Here is a 20,250-nt window from a genome sequence, read left to right as displayed (position 1 = left end):
AGATGCTGGCAGCTCCCAGGCTTCAGGCAGTGCAGCACGAACATCCCATCCCATGGGATAGCCTGCATTCTGCCCACCCCAGCAGCCGTGAGGAGCTTTCCCTACACACGCACTTGGGCATTCAAGTGGTACTCATGCCCTGGAGCCTCTTTACTCGCCCTGCTTGAGCACATCACTTCAACCTGGGCGCAATGGGTGAAGTTTCCAGCTGGTAAAACCTCCCTCCTATTTTCCATCCACGCCTCCAGGAAAGCTGCCATGAGCAGGGCTGTGCCCATGGGAGCACGAAGGAAAGCCGGGACGGGATCCAGAAGTGCTGCAGCAGAGCCCTGGCAGGCAGAGGGGACAAGGATGGATGGGGAGAGCTCGGCCTCTGCAGCCCCAGCGTGGCAGGGGCTGGAGCCAGCTCCCAGTGAGGGTGAGCAGAGAGCAGCTGCAGTCCTCAGGCCCAGAGCCCTCACTCCCCTGTGGGCACACAGCGAGGGGGGCTCCGGCACAGGGGACCCTTCCTCAGCATCCTCACGAACCCCTCGCCAGGGACTCGCGTGCTTTGGGTGCCAGGCACAGGAGGGGCATTTGGGAGGGAGGAGGGCAACAGGAGATGCGCAGCACCCTCAGCCATGCGCTCGCGCTGTGCTAGGAGGTGCCTGTGGAGTAAATCCAACCCCTTCCCTCCGGTATTTAACAGGCTTATGAAGGGAAAGCAGCAGCTTTTCACCTCCTGGGACTGGGGGGCTCCCTGCGTGACCCAACTGCCCAGGAGCCTCCCTGGAGCCTTGGGTCAGACCCAGCTAAGATGAAATGGCACTTGGTGATTGTCTCGGTACGCCTGGGGGTTCGGCCTTCCTAAAACTAGATTTATTTTCTGTACAAACTTGGCTTGAAATAGAAACCACATAAAATTCCCATTGAAAATAATGAGAATCCAGTATCAAAGAGAAGTCTCGAGAGAGACGAGGGCTGGGGGGAGGAAGCAAAGAGCAAGGGGGAAGGAAAAAGAATGACAACAACAGAAGGAGAGGAGGAGGAGAGCTGGGAGAGGGGGGAATCAGTCTCCCACATCAGAGTCCCGGTCACCAATGAGCCAGAGGACGTGAAAGCTGAGAGCAAGGAGCCCTGTTCCAATGAGGTCCCCCAGCGCAGTCAAGTATGGGATGGAGAAGTTGTCCGGATCGAGGTCCCTGCCCCACATCCAGTGCACCATCCAGTCAGCAATGTAGAGGAGAATAAGAACCTGGGGGCAGGAAGAAAAGAGCCACATCAGCCACAGATCCCGACCTCTGCAACCCCGGGATTCATGGGGGCAGCTCAGAGACACAACCTCATCCCGAGGGATCAGAGCTGCTCAGAACCACCTTGCTCCCCAGAGCTCATCTCAGTCTCCCCTCGGGCAGGTTAAAGCCATTCCCCTTGGCCTGTCCCTACATCCCTTGTCCCAAGCCCCTCTCCAGGTTCCCTGCAGCCCCTTCAGGCACTGGAGCTGCTCTCAGGTCTCCCCTTCAGGAGCCTTCTCTTCTCCAGGCTGCCCCAGCCCCGCTCTCTCAGCCTGGCTCCAGGGCAGAGCTGCTCTTTCCCAGCCTCTGCCCTATCCCTCTTTAGCTTCACACCACCATCAAATTTAGGCTTAAAAGGGAGAACACTGGAACTCAAACACGAGATAAGCCTAAGTTTTGCCCCTCTGTTTTCAGCTCTAACCAGAATAAGCTTAAAGAGATTTGGGCAAAGAGGGGACTCAGAAGCACAGGAAATATTTAATCCAGAAATAAAAGAGCAGCTTCCCAGCAGCCGGAACCGCCGGGAGGGATGCTCCTCCCCATCAGTGCCATGAGGCTGTACTGGTACCTAAAGACAGAAGAAACCTGCAGTGGATCCTCTCAAGTCTTAGCTCTGCCTCTGACGGATGCTCTGAGTCACCTCCTCACGCTGCCTTGGGCTGTTGTGAGGGGGCACTGGAACCAGGCACAGCTCCCATGAGTGGAGCTGGCTTTGGGAGAAGCCCCAACCAGGGCACCCTTCCTGCCCTCCAGCACAGGCCCCCAGGCTCCTGCAGGAGCTGCACTGCGGATGGGGCTGGATGAGCCCCACAAGACACAGGGGTCCCTGCTCATTCCACAGCCTGATTTCCTCAGCAGCAGGTTTAAACTTGCTAAAGCACCACAGAGGATAGATCACCTCGTGCGTGTTAAACACTTGTGCTAGCAGAAGGGCTTTAAAGAGACAAAAGAGAGATTCCAAACTTGCCAAGAATGACAGGAAGGAAGAACTGTGTGTACAGCTATCAACAAAGCAGCATTTATTCAGGTCGATACCAGCTTATTTGATAAACAGAACCTCCCTAGCATGTGGATCACTTACCTGGGGACAGGGTTTGTGGCTGTGCCTTCGGGAGCGCAGCTACCACTGAGGGACGTGGCAGTGTGCCCTTGTGCCAGCTTACCTGGAGAAGTGCTGCTGTCATGTAGAAGACGATGAAGATGAGGGTGAGCGTCGTGTGCCCTCCTTGCATGGAGCTGATGGTGTAAAGGAAAACCAAGTGTCCAGGCACCACCAGGAGAAAGAGCACACGAGCAGAGCGAGAGTTCACATCTGCAAGGGAACAAAGATGGGTTCAGGCTTGAGCACAACTCTGCAGCCCCCCCCGGCTCCGGGGGACGAGGCAGCACAGCTACAGCCAGACCCCGAGCGGGGACCTGCACACTGGGCCCTCAGCCCTGCACTGCAGATAGCGGCTGGAGTGGTGACAGCCCCGCAGTGCTCAGGGCAGAGGTGCCAGGACTTGGCTGTCCCTGGGCTGGAACGTGGGGCTGGGCCGGGCCTCAAATCAGAGCTGCTCGAAGCCTTTGGCAGCGAGAAGCTCCGTGGCGCTGCAGCTCCACAGCCCAGCAGCCTCGAGGCAGGTTTCCGTGCCCTGGCCCCATCTGGAGGGGATTTTGGGGGTGCAGGACTGGCAGGGCTGTGGCAGCAGGGCAGGGCAGGGGGCACCCAGCACAGCTCTGCCCTCTCACACTGAAGCTTTGCTGAGGCCCGGCCGTCTCCAGAGGGCAGCTCAAGCCCCATCCCTGAGCTGAGAACTGCCTGGGTGCAGGCTCCAGGCACCGCTGCCCATGGCGCTGCTCCAGCAGCCGCAGGGAGCTCAGCCAGGAGCAAAGCCATCCCAGGTACCTGAGCTGAAGAAGGTGGTGCAGGGGCTGGGGCACCTGCGAGGGGCCGTGTCCGGGCTCTCTCCAGGCATCCCACTCATGTGCAGGTAGGTGGAGATGCGGCTCGCCTGCACCGCCACCAGGTTGCCACCCACGCCTGCAGAGAGGAGAGAGCAGTCAGGAGATGGCCCACAGCGACCAGCCTGGACCTGCCAGGTGCTGGAATCACGCAGCCCAGTCTGGTTTTGACCTGGATGTGAAGAGCTGGGACAAAGGAGGCTGTTCTACAGCGTCCCCTTCGGCCCCTGCGTAACACAGATGCAATTCTGGCACTGCAGCTTTCATTGCAAGCAAGGAGGTGAAGCAAAACGGTGGGTGAGGCACCCAGACAGACACAGGAAGTTTAAAGTTACTGTTCTTTGTAGGAAGCTGTGCCCCAAGATGCACCGGCTCAGAATGAACCCCTTTTCTTGCTGCAGGTAACGAAATAAAGGGGTTTTCCTGGTTCTCTATGCAGAAGGGAGGTCAAAAGCGATCGGATGTCCTGGCTCTGAGTTGCAAACACAAATCTTGGTGTCAGCAGGTGCCACAAGGCCCAAACAAGGGGCCGGGGGATGAGGAGTTTGCGCTGGGCCCCTGGGAAACGCCCTGCAGGGCCCAGGCTGCCGGGGAAGGGCTGGCACCGGGGGACCCGGCGGCTGCAGAGCCCCAGGCAAACCCCACCGCTGGCAAAGGGGTCCTGGATGCACCTGAAACGGGGAGCAGGGAGAACGCAGGGGCTGCGGGCGCGGAGGGCTCACCGTTGATGACGGGCGTGAAGACAGCCATGCCAGCGAAGTTCGGATCCGAGACCGTCCTGTCCAGGATCAAACCCCCAACGCTGCAGAGGGAAGGATGAAGAGCTCAGCGCTGACCGCCGGGGGAATCACCCGCGCGAGGCGCGGAGGGCTCAGCGCGTGCACCCAGGGCTGAGGCAGCACCCATGAAGGTGCACGTGGGTGGAAGGTCAGGCTCGGCAAGGGAAGGCAGTTGTCGCAGGATCTGCTCTCCTTGCTGCCAAACCCCATCCAAGCCTAACCCCAGCGTGCAGCTCAGCGCAGGGCAGCACCAACAGCAATCCTGCCCAGCAGAGGGCAGAGGGAGCTCTTGCGCTGAACAGGATCCCCGCTTCCTCCCTGGCCGTGCCCCGTGCAGCGGCTGCGGCGGTGCTAAGGCCCTGGATTCCCAGGAATCCCCACCTGCTGATGGCCATGGCGATGATGACAGGCTCCCAGCCAGAGTACAGCACCTCCCGCGTGGCCGCGTTCTTCTTGGCAATGATGATCCAGATGGGCAGCAGGGCGATGAAGAAGGCGCATACCAAAGGATTCACGTAGGCTTTGCTCTCTGAGGGGGAAACAAGCAGAGGCGACACCTCAAGGGCGCATCCTGCTGCAGCCAGGTGCGGCGCTGAGCTCTCCAGACCTGCCCACACCCTGCTGCCAGGCAGGGACTCCAGTGAGGGCTGGCAAACCGGACCTCAGCTCTGCAGGACGTGGCCTTTCCTTCTCCTGGTGCCCTCCCAAGGGGTCTCTTCAGTTTCAACCGCTCATTCCCACTCCCGGGCAAGCCCTCCCAGGGCTGCTTCACCTCTGGCTGAACCTGGCTGAGTCACATCCCTAGGCCAGCGCCAGGGAAGGAAGGTGGAGGGGAGGGAGGAGGAAGTCTGGAGCCTGCAGCTGCAGCTCGGCACCCAGCTGGGGCTCACAGTACAGAAGACAGGATCCAAAGCTGCCTTCTCCCATGCTTGAGCCACAGTCAAGCCCCTGGCGCTTGGAAGGGGACAACCTCTCCCTTCGCACTTCACCTGGTGCATGCAGAGCGCTGCCAGGGCTGCCTCCAGCTAAAAGGCAGTAAGAAGGGCTCTTCCCTCCCCTTCTCAGCCCTGACTGGGTCTCACTGACTGAGGCAGCTTCCAGAGCCCCCGAGAACAGAAAGGATAAAGGAAAAGGGTGAAATGAGGGGGAGATGCAGAAGCACATGGAAGCACCATGGAGAGACAAAGGCCGCCTCTTGCTCCTCACCCAGCTCCTTGTACAAGCCCCAGCTGATCCCTGAAAGCAGAGCCAGGGTGATGAGGTCCCCCAGGCTGGCAGCAATTGGCGTGGCGACGTTATCAGGATTGATCCCCATCTTCCTGGACCCGATGATGACCCCAATCATAATCATGCCTGCAGCCAAAAAGAGGGAGAGAACGGGATGAGGCCGGGGGGAACCCAGCATTTCAGGAGGAGGTGCAGGGGGGTGCGCAGGGTCTGCCTCTCACCCAGAACAAGGGAAGCAATGAAAGCAGTGGCCACGCTGCTGGCACACAGCAGGACAGCATGGTCAATGCTGAAGTGCCCATCTGGGATCCATCCGAACACCACGGCTGCGATGGAGGCCAGGAAGCCAACCACGGTGGCCTGAACCTGCAAATGAAACCCAGGCACTCTCTGAGAGGACTGGAGAGCAGCATGGTGCTGGGCGGAGGGGAACACCACCCAGGGCACCTTACATGGACACCCTTACAGGACACCGTTAGCAGGGATCTAACCTAGCCTAACCCCCAGGGCAAACTGTCCTGGTAGGTGGCTGTGGGACAGAAAGGTGCCGTTTCCCTCCCCATCAGAGGTGTGATAGTGACAGTCAATAGCAAGCCCCAGGCATTGAAACTGGGCTTGCACCAACTGCCCGTATTTCCACTTTGCTCTTACCTGAATCAGAGCCATGTTCCCCGTTATCATCTTCCAGAGCTCTTTGGGTGTATCCATTTGGCCAATATTAGCCTGCGAGAGGACATCAAGCATCAGAAGACTGACAGCATTGAGCACTTGTGACCAGTCAGATTCCTACCCTTCAGTGACGCAAGCTTGTGCCAGGAGCAGCAAAGAGCAAGGACCTCGCATCCTTAGCTCTCAGGGGAGGGCAGCCCACTAGAAAAGGGCTGTGTCCGTGCGTGTCCTGCACTAAGAGCCCAGCCTGTGAGTGTCACTGGGGCTGTGCACCTGGGTGAGGACAGAGCCTCTCCCAGGTTACCGTGGTCTCATCAGACATCAAACCTGTTTCAGCATCAGCATCCTCTTCCCAGCTGCAGGAAGGGGCTGACACTCCACAGGAGTGGAGCCAGAGCCGCTACAGAAGGGGTTTTGAAGGGGAATGGACCTCAGTGGAATGTCTGATGAACAACCTTGCACAGGCAACAAGCTCCACTTTGTCCCCGGGCACAGGCACGCACTGCTGCTTATTCACTCACTGCCTTCACGCCAGTGGTGATGAAGCCAAGCCTGGCCCGGGCCCAGCTGGGTCACGCTGCCCCTGGGGTCACGCAGCCGGGAGGGACCGAGGGGCGCAGGGACCCCCTGCTCCAGGCCGGAGCAGCAGCACAGGGGCAGGGGGAGCTGGCCCAGCGCCTCCCTCGCAGTTAAAGGCTGGGGAAACAAGGGCAGTGCCACGAGAAGCAGCTGGGGCACAGGGGCCACCTGGCACCGCTGCGGCCACCGGAGAGCCTCGAGCAGCCGCGGGTTGCTTTGACCCCCTGCTGGGTGATGCACGATGCTGTGATGGCAGAGCACGAGGGTTCTGCTCTTCCCTAGCGCCTTCTAGGTCCTTATGGTGGGAAGGGATAAGCTTACATCTAATCGGGGATTATTAGAAGCTGAACACGAGGAAACAAGGGAGAGGCTCAGTCGTGAACAACTCGTCTTCCTGCCCTCCTCACTGCATGCTCGAGAGGTGCCAGCACCGGGATGTGCCCATCTCTGCAGGGAATTATCCTGCTCAGTTTAGTGGGAAGGAGAAAGGAACTGGGGGCAAACTAACAAAATAGGGACTGAAGTAGCCCTGAGCACATCCAGCACTGGAATTTGAGCTCCATGTGAAGCATGACCTTAAAATTCCAGCCCCATGGCAATTAGGTTGGGATTAACATACCCCAGCTGTAGTCACTGGCAACAGGACCGTAATCCTTTAACTAATGGGAGTTTTGATCCTTAATTGTGAAGGAATTTCTGAGGTACCTTAATGCAGCACTAATGAGGAAGCCACAGGCTGAGAGAGCACCTGGGGCTGCTTCCCTGCGGCCGGAGCACGAGGCTCGCACCGTGAAGCCCCAGAAGGGTTCCCCACGCTGAGGGAAGAACAGGGCAAAGGATAAACAGGAAAGCCCAAGAGATCATCCTATCCCACCACAGGATCCCAGCCTGCTTTGGGTTGGAAGGGACCTTAAAGCTCCTCCAGCTCCAACCCCTGCCACGGGCAGGGACCCCTTCCACTGGAGCAGCTTGCTCCAAGCCCTGTGTCCAACCTGGCCTTGAGCACTGCCAGGGATGGGGCAGCCACAGAGCACAGCAGAGGGGCAGGATCCCCTCCCTGAGCTGCTGCTCCCACTCTGGGGGTGCCCCCAGCACACGGGGGGGTTCTGGCCTCAAGCACACACTGAAGCTGGGTCATGGGGAGCTCTCATCACCCCAAACCCCCATGCATTGATGCAAGAGGTAGAGCACAAGGGAAGGGATGTGTGTAGAGGCAGCACAGCCAGGGCAGAGCCAAGCAGAGGACACAGCCTGGGTGCTGGCCCATGGGGCTAGTGCCACCCCTCAGCCATCAGCCCAGGGGCAGGAGGAGGCAGCAGCCACCCAGCACGGCCGGACGGGAGCTCTCTGTGCCCGCTGCCTCATGACCCTGCTGCAGCCACCAGAGCACGAAGTTTCACATCCCTGGGGCTTTGTGTCCAGTCTCGGTTCCCTGCCAATCCTGCTCCTTCCCAGCCCCATAGGGAAGAGCATGAAGTGCTCTGCTGCCTTCATCCCAGGAGGGCCAAGCAGCCCCGCAGCTCAGCCCCTGCTCAGCAAGGGCGAGCTGGCCATGAGGGAGAGCAGCCTGCGTGTGGGACAGCAGGACCCTGAACAACAGAGAGGGACTCAAACAAAGGGGTTTGTTTCCCAGCACAAAGCTCAGGCTCTGTCCCTGCAAGCCCTGGCACAGGAGCACAGCAGGGCTGGGGCAGCACGAAGCCTCCCAGCAGCTCTGTCCTGCCCAGCAGCACCTGGGGAGAGGAGACCAGCACCAAGGGGACGCAGCCACGGCCCAGCTCCTGCCTGTGATGCTGGCACAGGCATCCCCAGTACCCTGCTCCCGCACAGAATGAGGGCTGAATCAAGGAGCTGGTCCCCTCACTGGGCAAGCCAAGGGAAATGCTGTTTGCATTCCTGCTCCCCAGGGCTGCAGGGACAGCCTCAGGCTCTACAGAATATGATGCTCATGTGCCACTGGTTCAGTGCAGAAGAGCAGCATCCCATAGGGTACACACAGAGCAGTGTCAGAACCTGGATGAGCAGCTCAAAACGTTGGCTCTGCTGCTATCAAGGAATGCACCTCAAGAAGAGGCCAACAAGAAACTCCTGAGGAGGAAAGAGTCACAGCTGGGATCTCACCATTGCTCAAAACAAAAGAACAAGAGAGGACCCAGGAGAGCAGACACAGAGACCTTTGACAACACTCCTGTGCTTTCCCCTGCAGCAGCCAGAAAGGGGAATGCTGAGAGGCAGGGAGCTAAGCTAAGCTCTCTGCTAGCTATCCTTGCTGCTGCCACCCAGGCACACAGGTCTCCATCCCTACACCTCAGTGCACTTCCCGAGTAGTGCTCTCGGGCCAAGGCACATCACCTCCTTTGCACTGTCAAGGCGAGGACCGGGCTGCTTGCTGCAAGGGCAACGCACAGCAGAGAGACAGCTTGGCAGCAGGCAGCCAACACCTCGGAGATGTGAGGCTCAAAGCTCTGCATGCTCCCATCATGGGATACATGGAGACGTCAGGCAGTCACTGGCTGTCACGCTCCAGCAGAAGATGGCTTGCAGGAGGAAGGAGAGCTATTGTCCCTGAGAGGAGAGGAGAGGATGGCAGGCTCGGCTCCGCTCCACAGGCAGGCTGCTGTTACGGAGGCATTTATACACAAAGGAATTCATTTTCAGCTGGACTAAGCCCGTACTCTGAGGGGTAACAGCGCCTGCCCCTTCTCTCGCAGGGAGCTCCCTGCTTCCCAGGAATCAGACTGGGTTCTAGCAAGAGCAGTGCCCAGCCGTGCCCCTCCATCAGCTTCAAGAGGCTGCCAGTCCCCCTGCTCGCTCTCACCGCAAGGTCCCCCCTTGGCTGTACAGCCCTCTGCAGCCTCTCAGCCCTCCTGAGCCTGGCTGCCTGCAGCCTGCTCTGGTGACGTCCCTGCACCCAGCTTCCTCCGGAGGAAAGCTGGATCCAAGCCGGTTTGGAACAGTTCTACCTGCCAAAGGCAGCTCACACACTGAGCTTCCAGGCCCACGAGCAGCCAGGACACGGAAGGGAGCTGCCAGCAAAGCTTAAGGACTATTAAACCTTCAAATCGGATCAGTCCAGAGGCACCTTCCCAGCCTGCTGAACTGTGGTCACTGACAGAGACGTGTCCGCCCAGCCACCACACACACAGAGGCATTCCCAGCCCTTCCCAAGCGGGTATCCCGCTCCCTCCTTCCCTGGATACTCACAGCTGTGGACAGGCGAGATGCCAGCGTCATCTCCAGGTTCCCCTTCAGGCCCAGCAATGCAGGCACTAAGATAAAGACCTCAGTCACGTACTTGAAGACATCCCAGTGCTGCAAGAGTGAAACAAAGGCCAGTAAATAACCACAGCCTGGGATGGGTGGAAAGGACCTCAAAGCTCCTCCAGCTCAAACCCCTGCCACGGGCAGGGACCCCTTCCACTGGAGCAGCTTGCTCCAAGCCCCTGTGTCCAACCTGGCCTCGAGCACTGCCAGGGATGGGGCAGGATTCCTGGCTGTTGGAATCCTTTGCTTGGGACCCTGTGTCACTGACCCAGAGCCCGTGCACGGCTCTGAGCACACAACCCGGTTCCTCCTCTGCCCCAGTTTGGGTTCTGCTGTGGTCTCCTGTGTCTGTGCAGCAGTGACCACACGTTCCTGAGCCCAAACCTGGATCTCAGGGGCTCAGCCTTCAACTTCCAGGTCAACCCCCCTGAGATGAACCACTGCAAAACGTGACACAGAGAGAAGCCAAGACAGGGAAGGATGGAGAGATCTGGCCCCATACCTGCAGTCGGTGGCAGAAGCGAGGGCTGAAGCTTGTAGGGAACCATTCCCTACAAACACCCTTTGGAGCAGTTACCCCACTACGGCCTCTGCTCAGCCTCCCTCAGCTGCACCTACATTACTCACAGGATCATTTGGGTTGGAATGGACCTGAAGATCACCCCTGCCATGGGCAGGACAGCTCACCCTGCAGCAGGATCCACTGAGCCCTGTGGCTCTGCAGCCACGTCAGCTCCCTTGGGCACGAGGCACAAGAGGCAGCCACGGGTAGTTAGGAAAGTGGGAGGGGTAATTGCAGGCTGAGCACACGAACCCACACCGCTGCATTTAACCCCCCCAACCACAGAAACCTCCCTGCCCCATTCCCTGTTGGCAGGAAGGCCCCACGTCCAAAATAACTCCTCCTTCCCCGAAGGACAGCGAGCTCCCAGCAGCACGGAGCACGGTCACAGCCTCCTGTTCCCGGTGCACGGCTCCATCTCCCTCCTTGGCCGTGCCACACCGCAGGGCGCTGAGCCAACAGGACACGCATTCCCTTCTGGACCAGGAACTCGATTGGCCAACACCTTCCAGCAAACACAAGTCACTGCTGCGGGAAGGACCGGCCTTATCTCTGTTTGGTTTTCCAGCCTCTGTGCCCCCAGCCAACCAACTCCTGCCAGGTCCTGTGCAACGCCAAAGCCATCTGGGAGCAAACTGTGACCACAGGAGACAGGTAAATGTGTCATGGGGATGAACTGGGACCACTTCTCAATGGGAAAAAGTGGTTTTCAGTCATTGTAAATCTTCAGCTCTGACAGCTTGGGAAGACAAGCTGACCGTGTCCAGCCCCCAGGGCAAGGATGGAAGCTGCTCGGGTGTGTCACAGAATCCCAGCCTGGTTTGGGATGAAGGAGCATTAAAGCTCCTCCAGCTCCAACCCCTGCCATAGGCAGGGACACTTTCCACTGGAGCAGCTTGCCCCAGCCCGTTCAGGCACAGCCACAACCCTCCCTGTGCTCGAGGACACGGCTCCTGAGGATGTATGCACCCGGTCCCCTCTCTGCTATGCTGTGATGGGCGTATCGGGAAACCACGGTGGGTGCTGGACCCAACCCCTGGGCTGTGGGGGCCCCTCCATTCTGTCCCCAAGCAGGGGACATCAGAGTTCAGTGCTCACTGGGAGAGGCAGGAGGGAGAATCCGCCTGGAATACTCCTCCAACAGAGCGGCACTCCAGGCTGTGCTTCCTTTCAGGTCACACCTAGGCAGGCGAGCTGGGCTCTCCCCAGCCTGTTTTTAAGCATTCTGATTCTTTGGCTGCTCTTGCATCCGTGAATCCTTTGCCACGACTTCCCTTTGCAGTACCCAGAACTCAAGGAGGAAGCAACACGCTCCCGCTTCCCAGCGGGACGAGCTGGGGGTCACCAGCATCACTAGGAAAGGAACACTGGCATTAGTCAGCCCAGGGGCTGGCTATAAATGACCCTTTAAAGGAGGCTGTGCTGGAAGCCGGTGCTGCTGGACCTCCCTGCGCGAGGCATGGGTGTTCCTGGAGAAAGGAACAAAAACCATCTTTGGGGAAGGAAAACAAGGAGATTTGTGCAGGCATCAGCAGCTCGCTCACTGCAAAGAGCAGGCCCCATGGGCTCCTGCCAGCTCTCTTAATCTGTTACACAACAAGGGTCTGCAGGCATTCAGTAGGGCTTGAAGGTCTCCCTGCACCCTGCAGAGAGCAAAGGCCCTGCAGAGCCGTGTGCCCACACTGCGGCTCCAAGGGGACAACCAGAGCCTGCCTGTGTGGGGAACCCAAAACAGGGAAAGAGGAAATGTGGATTTCAGTTCAGGCCATTGAGCTGTCAAAATCCCTTTCTCCCCCCCAAGGTGGTGCTTTCAGCTGCCTCCATCTCGCTGCCTTCAGAGGCTCTGCACCTGCACCCTGCTGTTTCCTGGTGGCAGATGCCTCTCCCTGCTGTCATTTGGGTTTCCAGGAGTCAGGAGCGTGGTTTCGCTCAGCTGATAAGGGGGTGGTGACTCACAGCAGCCCCGAGGGGAGGGGATGCTGCAGGTTGGAGCTGTGGCTGCTTCCCTCTCCACAATGCCAAGGAACAAGCGGCCTTAGTGCAGGAGGTGCTGCTCCAGAGGGATGCTGACTGCAGGAGCAGCCTCCACCTGGAATACTGTCCATCCCATGCAAAGCACCGGCAGGGAGCAGGCAAGGCTGGAGCAAAACCAGGGCTCTGCTGGGAGAGGAGACTGTGCCAACAGTCCTGCACTGCACACACAGGAGCAGTCACCTGGCCCACAGGGAGCAGAGGCAAATCCCTAGGGACACATCAGTGGGACAGCATGGCTAAAGGGGCTGCTGTGCTCCCAGAGGGGAACCAATTACCACTGCCTGATTAGTCTGTGTAGCCAAAACAGTGGAACCCGAGCGGATGGAGGCCTCCATCCATCACTAACCACGGCTGCATCCACCACAACGGGGCTCCAGCCACCCCGGTGCTCCAGCAACCCACTCCACGTGCACCCTCCGTTCATCCAAGGCTTTGGATCTCCAGGAAGCCAGCTCCAAATCAGCTCCCCAGCCAAGCAGGCAGGGACCACACACTTCCCCTTCCCACCCTATGGCATTTCAATGCCTCGTTTAGTGCCAGGGCTAACGGGAGTTGGCAGGACACGCTGCAGAGCCACACGCTGAGCTGCTGTGGGACAGAGGAATGATGCAAACACAGCAACATCCCCCCCTGCCCACCTCCTCCTCAGCACAAAGGCTGCTCCTTTGCCAGGAAAGGCTTTAGGCTGGGTTCAGATCCCTGGCTCTGGGACTCTGCCAGAGGCACGATGAGTTTACAGGCAGCCTGCAAAGGCAAACATGCTCGGAACGGCTCTTTTGCAGCAGATTGTTCTGGTAAACCTCGCCTGGCTTCACTCAGCCCAGCCGGCCTTTCCTGTTCTGAGTCACTGCACAGGTTCATGAACAGCAGCCACAGGGATGACCACTGGACAAAGGCATGCAGGGAAACAGCCACCAGGGAAAAGCAAGCAAGAGCAGCGCCTGCCTGGCCTCGCAGCGCTGCAAACCTGACCGACCCTGTGGGCACAGGGGGGCAGGAGCTGAACTCTGCCAACACTGTGAGGTTTTACCCCCCTTCAGCAAGCAGAGGAGCTTCCAGCAGAGCAGTTTGGGTTGGCCAGAACTCCAAAATGGCTGCCTCCTCCATCCAAACCATCTCACCCTCCTCTGCTGCGGGCATCAAACCAGCTCCGTGCTCCAGAGCACAGCAGAGGGGGTGAAGCGGCTGAGGTGCTGCCAGAGACCCACATGGGTGGAAAACACATAGCCTCTCCTCCCCTCGCCCCAGGCATCACCAGGGTCCCCCTGACCCAACCAGCATCCAAGGTAACTGATCCCTCCCAGTTGCTATCTGCTGAACTAGCCGTGCCATTCCAGTGTCTCCTGGCTTGGGATTAAACCATGGTCTATAGAGACAGGATGCAGAGCCCAGCGGCGTGCCAGGGAAAGAGCAATCCTACCTGCACAATGTCCAGCACCATTCCAGCAGCAACTGTCCCAAAGCCTGCCAGGAGGAAGGGAAAGAGGACTTGCAGCCCGATGGAAAAGGAGGTCTCCTTGAGGGGAGAGGCTGGCTCAGGGCCTCGGTCCGTGCTGGTGTCATCACTTTCATTGCTCTGGCTGCCGTTTTCCAGCAGGGCATCTTCCTCCCGCACCCCTTTAGCATTGGCACGGGACTCCAGCACCACCACTTCCACCCCAGCGCCATCAGGTCCCAGGAAATCCGAGGGCTCCACCAGCTGCCCTCGCTCTGGACTGGCACGGCAGTCCACGGGCACGATGGGCAGCACAGCCCCGTTGGCCTGGTGGGTCTCCTTCTGCTCTGGCTTGGAAGACATGCTGCAGAGAGGCTATCCTGACCCTTGGCTTGGTGGGCCTACAGCCAGCAGCTATTCCAGAGGGGATCTTCAGCCAGGAGCTTACACAAATGGCCTTCCCGGCATCTAGAGGCGACCTCCCCTATCCCTGCTTGCCTGCCTTGGAGTGCAGAGACTGCTCCTGCAGCAGAGATCCCCATCAAGCAACGTCCAGGAACGGAGGACACCAAGCACACGGAGGGAACACTGCAGGAACTGGGAATTACAGCAGATTCACTCCGATTCTCCTCCTCCCCAGCGCTGTGTGGTGCAGCGGCCACTGAGCCAGGATCCAAGCTCTTCTGCCTTGGTGTATGACACTTCAGTGCATCTTTCTCCAGATCCCTCTTCCAGAGGCACGACTGCTGTGATGGGGTGCGCAAGGCAGAGAGAAAAACAGATGAAGGCCACTGAATAAGCTCAGAGGGATGAGGAAGCAGAGAGCAGACCCGAGGAGCTGGGTTTCTGAGATGAAACAATTGAGAAGAGCTCTTCTTGCTGCCAGGGCTTTGGTACCTGCTCCAGTGGCGCTGCAGAACTGGAGTCTGAAGCCTCCGGGGGGTTTTGCTTCAGCCTGTCCTGTGCTGTCTGCCAAACACCCAGCAACACCAGCACGCTCCGACCGTCACGGCTGGCCTCTTCCAGGAGGATTTCTCACCTCACAGCACGAGTGAGAGCTCTTATTTAAAGTCACAGCAGGCTCCCAGTTCAGGTTACTCACGGGGCCGAGCAGGCTGCAGGGTGGGAGCTGGCATCGGAACCGCCTCCGGCTTCAGGGCGCTCTCCAAGAGCTCCTCTTTCACCTGAAACGCATGGGAGGAGCACAGGTATTCCGCCGGCGCTCAGCATTCACAGCTCATTCATCCCAACGCACCCTGCCCCAGCACACGCTGAGGGCGCACCCACCGGCCGCGCACCCCCCGACCTCCCCCTGCGGCCCCTCCAGTGCCGTGCAAGGGGCGCGGGGGAGCACCCGCTCCCTGCTCCCCGAGCCCCCGAAGCGAACACCGGGGAGGTGCCCGCACACCGCGCCCCGCCCGGAGGCCGAGCCCCGCCGGACCCCCGTGCAGCGCCGCTGCCCCAAGGAGCCCAGCGCGGAGCAGGGCCTGCGGGAGAAGCGCGGCCCCGAGGCTGCCCCGGTGGCCGCAGAACCGCGCTCCCCGCGCACCGCCGCTGCTGCGGCCCCGGGAGCCGCTGCCCCGAGCGGAGCGGACGGAGCCCCCCGCCGAGCCCCCCCGTGCGCCCGGCGCCGCCGCAGCCCCCGCTGCGGTCCCGGCTCCCCCCCGGTGCCGCCGTGCCCCGGTGCTCACCCCCGCTGCCCGCCGCGCTGTGCCCGGCCCGCCCTGACATCACCGCCCGCCAATCGTGGCCCTGCCCAGCGCGCCGCGCGCCGCACCCATTGGCCGGCTGAGCGTGGCGTCACGCCTGGCCCCGCCCCACCGTGGGCGGGGAGGCCCGGCCCCTTCGCGGCGCGGGAGGCGTGGCCCCAGGGTCACGTGGCGCTGGGCGCAGATGGAGGGGCTGTGGGTGCCCCAGGTCTCGGGGTGATGCTGGGAGCGGGGACCCCGGCTCGGGGGTGCCCCCGGTTCTGGGGTGATGCTGGGAGCGGGGATCCCGGCTCAGGGGTGCCCCAGGTCTCGGGGTGATGCTGGGAGCGGGGATCCCGGCTCGGGGGTGCCCCCGGTTCGGGGGTGATGCTGGGAGCGGGGATCCCGGCTCAGGGGTGCCCCCGGGTCTGGGGTGATGCTGGGAGCGGGGATCCCGGCTCGGGGGTGCCCCCGGTTCTGGGGTGATGCTGGGAGCGGGGATCCCGGCTCGGGGGTGCCCCCGGTTCTGGGGTGATGCTGGGAGCGGGGATCCCGGCTCGGGGGTGCCCCCGGTTCTGGGGTGATGCTGGGAGCGGGGATCCCGGCTCGGGGGTGCCCCCGGTTCTGGGGTGATGCTGGGAGCGGGGATCCCGGCTCAGGGGTGCCCCCATCTCCACCGGGGCAGCCGCGCTGGGCAGAGCCTGCTGCGCCCCCAGCACCAGCGGTGTCTGGTGTCCCCCACCCGGGGTCCGGTACCTCCACACACGAGGCTATTCCTGCCTCAGCCATGCAGCAGCCACTCAGCATTGGGACCTCTTCTGTCAGCCCGGGACCATGGAAGCCGTCTCAAGAGAGGGGTTCCAACCCGTGGGCTCCAACCTATGGAGCTGTCTCAGGGAAGCCGGCTCAAAGGGTTCTCTGAGACAGTTCAGCCACGAAAACTGGGAACGCCATCGCATCTCCTTACATGAAACCGGCCCACAACAAACACGTACGTAAACAGCAGCATCTTCTGCAGAGATCAGTGACTCATAGCGCTCTCAATTCCTGAATGAAACCAGCTCTTCTGATTCATGTTTTCCTCTTAGTTCCCCCCTTGGTTTTTTGCCTTGTTGCCCAAGTGGAACTTCTGACCAGCTGTTGTTTTTCCTTCCTGCCTTTCCTTTCCTCCCAGGAAACACTCACCAGCCAAGTGATTACCCAGAGCCATGACGCGTCCCCAGCCTTGGAGGCAGGTCACTGAATGAGGAACGAGCCCTGTGACCCAGCACATGTGTGAGGGGAAGAGGGGGAGCAGCCCAGGGTCTGGAATCCTCCTCCCTCACCACCTCAGACACTGAGTCAAGTGTGACCAGAGCTGGTGACTTCATTTCTTAAACCAAGGAAACAAAGGCAGTCAATGGCAGAAAGAGATCCACTGGGATCGAGATGCCTCTGAAGCTCTGGGCTCTGCTGCTTCATTTCTTTCTGCTTGGATTTGAGCAACCTCATCCAGAAACCTTCCTAAGCTCAATTTTTCATAAAGCCATGGAATGGTTTGGGTTGAAGGGATCTTACAGCTCCTCCAGCTCCAACCCCTGCCCCGGGCAGGGACACCTTCCACTGGAGCAGCTTGCTCCAAGCCCCTGTGTCCAACCTGCCCTTGAACATTGCCAGGGATGGGGCAGCCACAGCTTCTCTGGGCACCCTGTGCCAGCACCTCAGCACCCTCACAGGGAAGAGCTTCTGCCTAAGAGCTCATCTCAGTCTCCCCTCGGGCAGGTTAAAGCCATTCCCCTTGGCCTGTCCCTACAGGCCCTTGTCCAAAGCCTCTCTCCAGGTTTCTTGTAGCCCCTTTAGGCACTGGAACTGCCCTAAGGTCTCCCTGGAGCCTTCACCATAAACTGTGGCACTCACCACAAACGTGGTCGGTCAGGCTCTCCTTCTGCCTCCATCTTTCTTTGCTGCCTTGGAAAAGCCATATCTCCCCCAGGGTGACTGCTCTTCCCCCACCTCCCTAAAAACATGGTGCACCAGAACGTGACCTTGTTGATGACAGAGGGCCCAGCTGCGCGCTCAGGAAGTGGCTGCGCAGACACAAAAGCTGCCTGAGACAAGAAAACAGAAATAGATAAAATCCCCCCCAGAGATCAGAAAGGCAGAGGATGAAAGGGCAGGAAATGGGTTTCCAGTTGCAGGGCCGCAGGTACCAAGGGCAACAAAAGGCTTGGAAAGGAAAGAGTTTACCACTGCACCCCATGCCCATGTGTTCCACACCTGACTCTGGCACTCCCAAGCTGTCCAAGCACTCACCACCGACTGAGGGGACCACAATGGCAAGAGGAGGACACAAGAGTCCAACAAAATCCATTGGTTTGGCCACAGTCACTCAAACAACCCACCTCTGACAGTGGTCACAGAGGTCCCTTTGCTCTGCTGAGCCCCACTGCTGTGTGGCACCGATCTAATGCTGGTTAGGATGGAGCCCACGCTCTCTCGGACCAAGGATGCTGAAGGAAGCTGGTTCTCAGTTACTTGTATCCAGGAATCTCAAGAGGCAAACTCAAAGACTGAACAGGTTGTGGATAATGACTTATTCCCACAGAGGTCAGTCCAGGGCAAACGCAGCTCATGAGGGCAGGAACAACGTCAGAAGCTGAGCCTAATCTGGTCCTGCCATGGGGAGCACGGAAGTTGTGTTTTACCAGCCTGGAAGCAAACAATCCCATCACCATCCTTTTTCCAAGGTCCGGATGACCACCGCTCCCAATCCATGTGTGCCCCACGTGCTGTGCCTGCTGTGACAAACATAGGTCAAGCTCAGGCAGGTCCATCCCGAGGGCTTTCTGCCATGGGAGAGCACGTGGCAGGGAGGAGGTGGAAGGTCTTTGCTTCCTGCATTCCACAAGGCAGCAGCTGCTGCCCCAGTGATAGCACAGACCCCCAAATCCCAAAGAGGATTAACCTTTTCTGATCATCACAGAATCATGGAACGATCTGGCCTGGAAGGGACCTAACGCTCATCCAGTTCCAACCCCCTGCCACGAGCAGCGACACCCTCCACTAGAGCAGGTTGCCTCAAGCCCTGTCCAAGCTGGCCTTGATGTCTATACAACCAGTAGGAGTTCATACCCCTTACTCTGGCCACTGGACCAATTCCTGGTGGTAATTCACTGCTGCCTTTCTCTAATCACCTTCGCCATACAAAACATGAGAATACCCTGTTGTAGCTGTGGTAACTGGGCAGAGAGTGCATGGAGAGCCTCAGCACTGACCCAGCACAGTCCCCGAGCAGAGTGCTCCTGCTGTGAACAAGGAGCTGGTTACTTGGTGAAACAGCAGAGCTACAGCCAGGCCCTGCCGTTTGGTTGCCTTCCTAGTGCAAGAGCAGGCAGTGTCCAAGTGATGTGAGGGTTTACGGAGCTACAATAAAACATACAACGGTGTTGGATTAGAAAGAGAAATTCAAAGCTGAATGAGAAGCACCCTGGGATGTGCTGCATGACTTGCATGTTGTCTCACACCCCACTGCCCAGGCTGTGACCCACTCCTAGATACATCCATCAGTGACAGAGCATTTACCCTTTGTCCCTACCCCCTGCATAACCACCCTTCCATGCGGTCATTTTCCTTCCTGCTGAGAGCTGACTGCAGCTTCCTCTGGGGCCCAGCTCCACAGCTCTGGAATCAGCACAGGGATCCCTCCTGAGCGGAGCAGGTCACTCCCTTCCCCACCATGCTGAGCTCTTGATCTCGGCTGCCCTGGGAAGCTGTGGAACAGGAAAGCAGAGGCAAGCCCCTGCACAGCAAAGTGCACACACACACACACACACACACACAGAGCCCTCTGCACGCCTCAGCCTTGCTATGGGCACTGGGAGATGCTGGCAGGCAACTGCCAGTGCTGCACTGGAGACCTCACAGGTCAGAGCAGTGGGGTTCCATTAAAGAGTTATTGCAAGAGCCTGAATTTGGGGACTAAAAGGACAAGTTCCAGAGCTCCTGGAGCTCTGTGAGGAGCTGCAGAGGACTCAACCCCTGAGGGTTCAACCTGGCAGCAGCAGGCAGCAGTGAAGAGTGCTGAAGGTCAGGCCAAGCAATAGGTGAGGGCTGCTGCTATGTGATGACTGAGCCACCTCAGGGTTCCTCAGTGGGTGTCTTTCTCTCCAGCACTCCCAGCTCTAGGGTTCAGTGGTGGGCTGAGCACAGTGCAGAAGCTTTCCCAGCACTTGCTTGAGAAAATGGATATCACCAGCTCCCTGAAACACCAGGAATATGGCAAAGGAGCCAAGAATGCAAATGTCAAATGCAAGGCTGGAGGAAACAACCCTGTAAACACCTTGTTCCTGTATTCTCCTCCAGCTCTGTGCCTGAGCTCTCCATGGTCACTCAGAGCTGAAAATAACCCAAGCCCTTTGAAACAGAAGCCAGCAACAGCTTTCTTTAGAAAATGCAGGTGTGGAACGTGACCTTTTCTCCAGGGTGTAGCAGCCCTCATGACCCTAAATCAGCTGCCCTGCTCCCCAGCAGCCTGCTCTGGCTGGACAGCTACAGATGGGACACTTTGAGTAACTGTTGTCAGGAGAATGGCAGCTTTGGAGACTTGGCTCCAGGCAGGGAAGGAAAGGAAGTTGCTGTGGATGGAACACAGGAACATGCTACACGAATACCAACAGCATTCAACTCCCCCTTAGGGTTTTAATAGCTTTCAGGTAGTAAAGCTCTGTTGAGCATCTACGCGGTGCAGGCTGATGAGCAGCGCTCGGTGAGGCTCTGCAACAAGCTGCATTAGCAAAACCTCATGGCACACACTTGC

General features: G+C 59.0%; 1 protein-coding gene across 2 annotated transcripts; it reads right to left on the bottom strand.

The window, feature by feature from the left end:
- Nucleotides 1-830: 830 nt before the first annotated feature.
- Nucleotides 831-17,532, bottom strand: SLC41A1 (solute carrier family 41 member 1). 2 transcript variants are annotated; one of them, XM_061454951.1, is made up of 11 exons: nt 17,352-17,532; nt 13,753-14,951; nt 9,677-9,784; nt 5,876-5,947; nt 5,446-5,590; nt 5,204-5,350; nt 4,379-4,526; nt 3,941-4,020; nt 3,163-3,297; nt 2,438-2,586; nt 831-1,234 (listed from the first exon to the last, which is right to left on the bottom strand). In XM_061454951.1, the coding sequence occupies exons 2-11, from the start codon at nt 14,128-14,130 to the stop codon at nt 1,049-1,051; spliced, it is 1,548 nt and encodes a 515-aa protein (XP_061310935.1). In that variant the 5' UTR covers nt 14,131-14,951; nt 17,352-17,532; the 3' UTR covers nt 831-1,048. The 2 variants fall into 2 exon arrangements, with proteins under 2 accessions (XP_061310935.1, XP_061310936.1); XM_061454952.1 differs by lacking the exon at nt 17,352-17,532 and having other exon boundaries at nt 13,753-14,965.
- Between the last annotated feature and the right edge of the window lie 2,718 nt (nt 17,533-20,250).

Source organism: Pezoporus flaviventris, unplaced genomic scaffold, assembly GCF_033815535.1.
Source record: "Pezoporus flaviventris isolate CSIRO_AGI_PZ_B2104156 unplaced genomic scaffold, CSIRO_AGI_Pfla_v1 ptg000017l, whole genome shotgun sequence".
Classification (NCBI taxonomy): Eukaryota; Metazoa; Chordata; class Aves; order Psittaciformes; family Psittacidae; genus Pezoporus; species Pezoporus flaviventris.
The sequence above is the reverse complement of the archived record's forward strand: the minus strand, read 5'-3'. Positions and strand labels throughout refer to the sequence as shown.

Excerpts from the sequence above, each read along its gene's own strand:
- SLC41A1 (XM_061454951.1), bottom strand. The coding sequence starts at position 14,130 with ATGTCTTCCAAGCCAGAGCAGAAGGAGACCCACCAGGCCAACGGGGCT. Across the intron at positions 4,527-5,203 it reads GGGCTTGTACAAGGAGCTGG|AGAGCAAAGCCTACGTGAAT; the intron begins GTGAGGAGCAAG and ends TTTCCCCCTCAG. Across the intron at positions 4,021-4,378 it reads ATCGCCATGGCCATCAGCAG|CGTTGGGGGTTTGATCCTGG; the intron begins GTGGGGATTCCT and ends TTCCCTCTGCAG.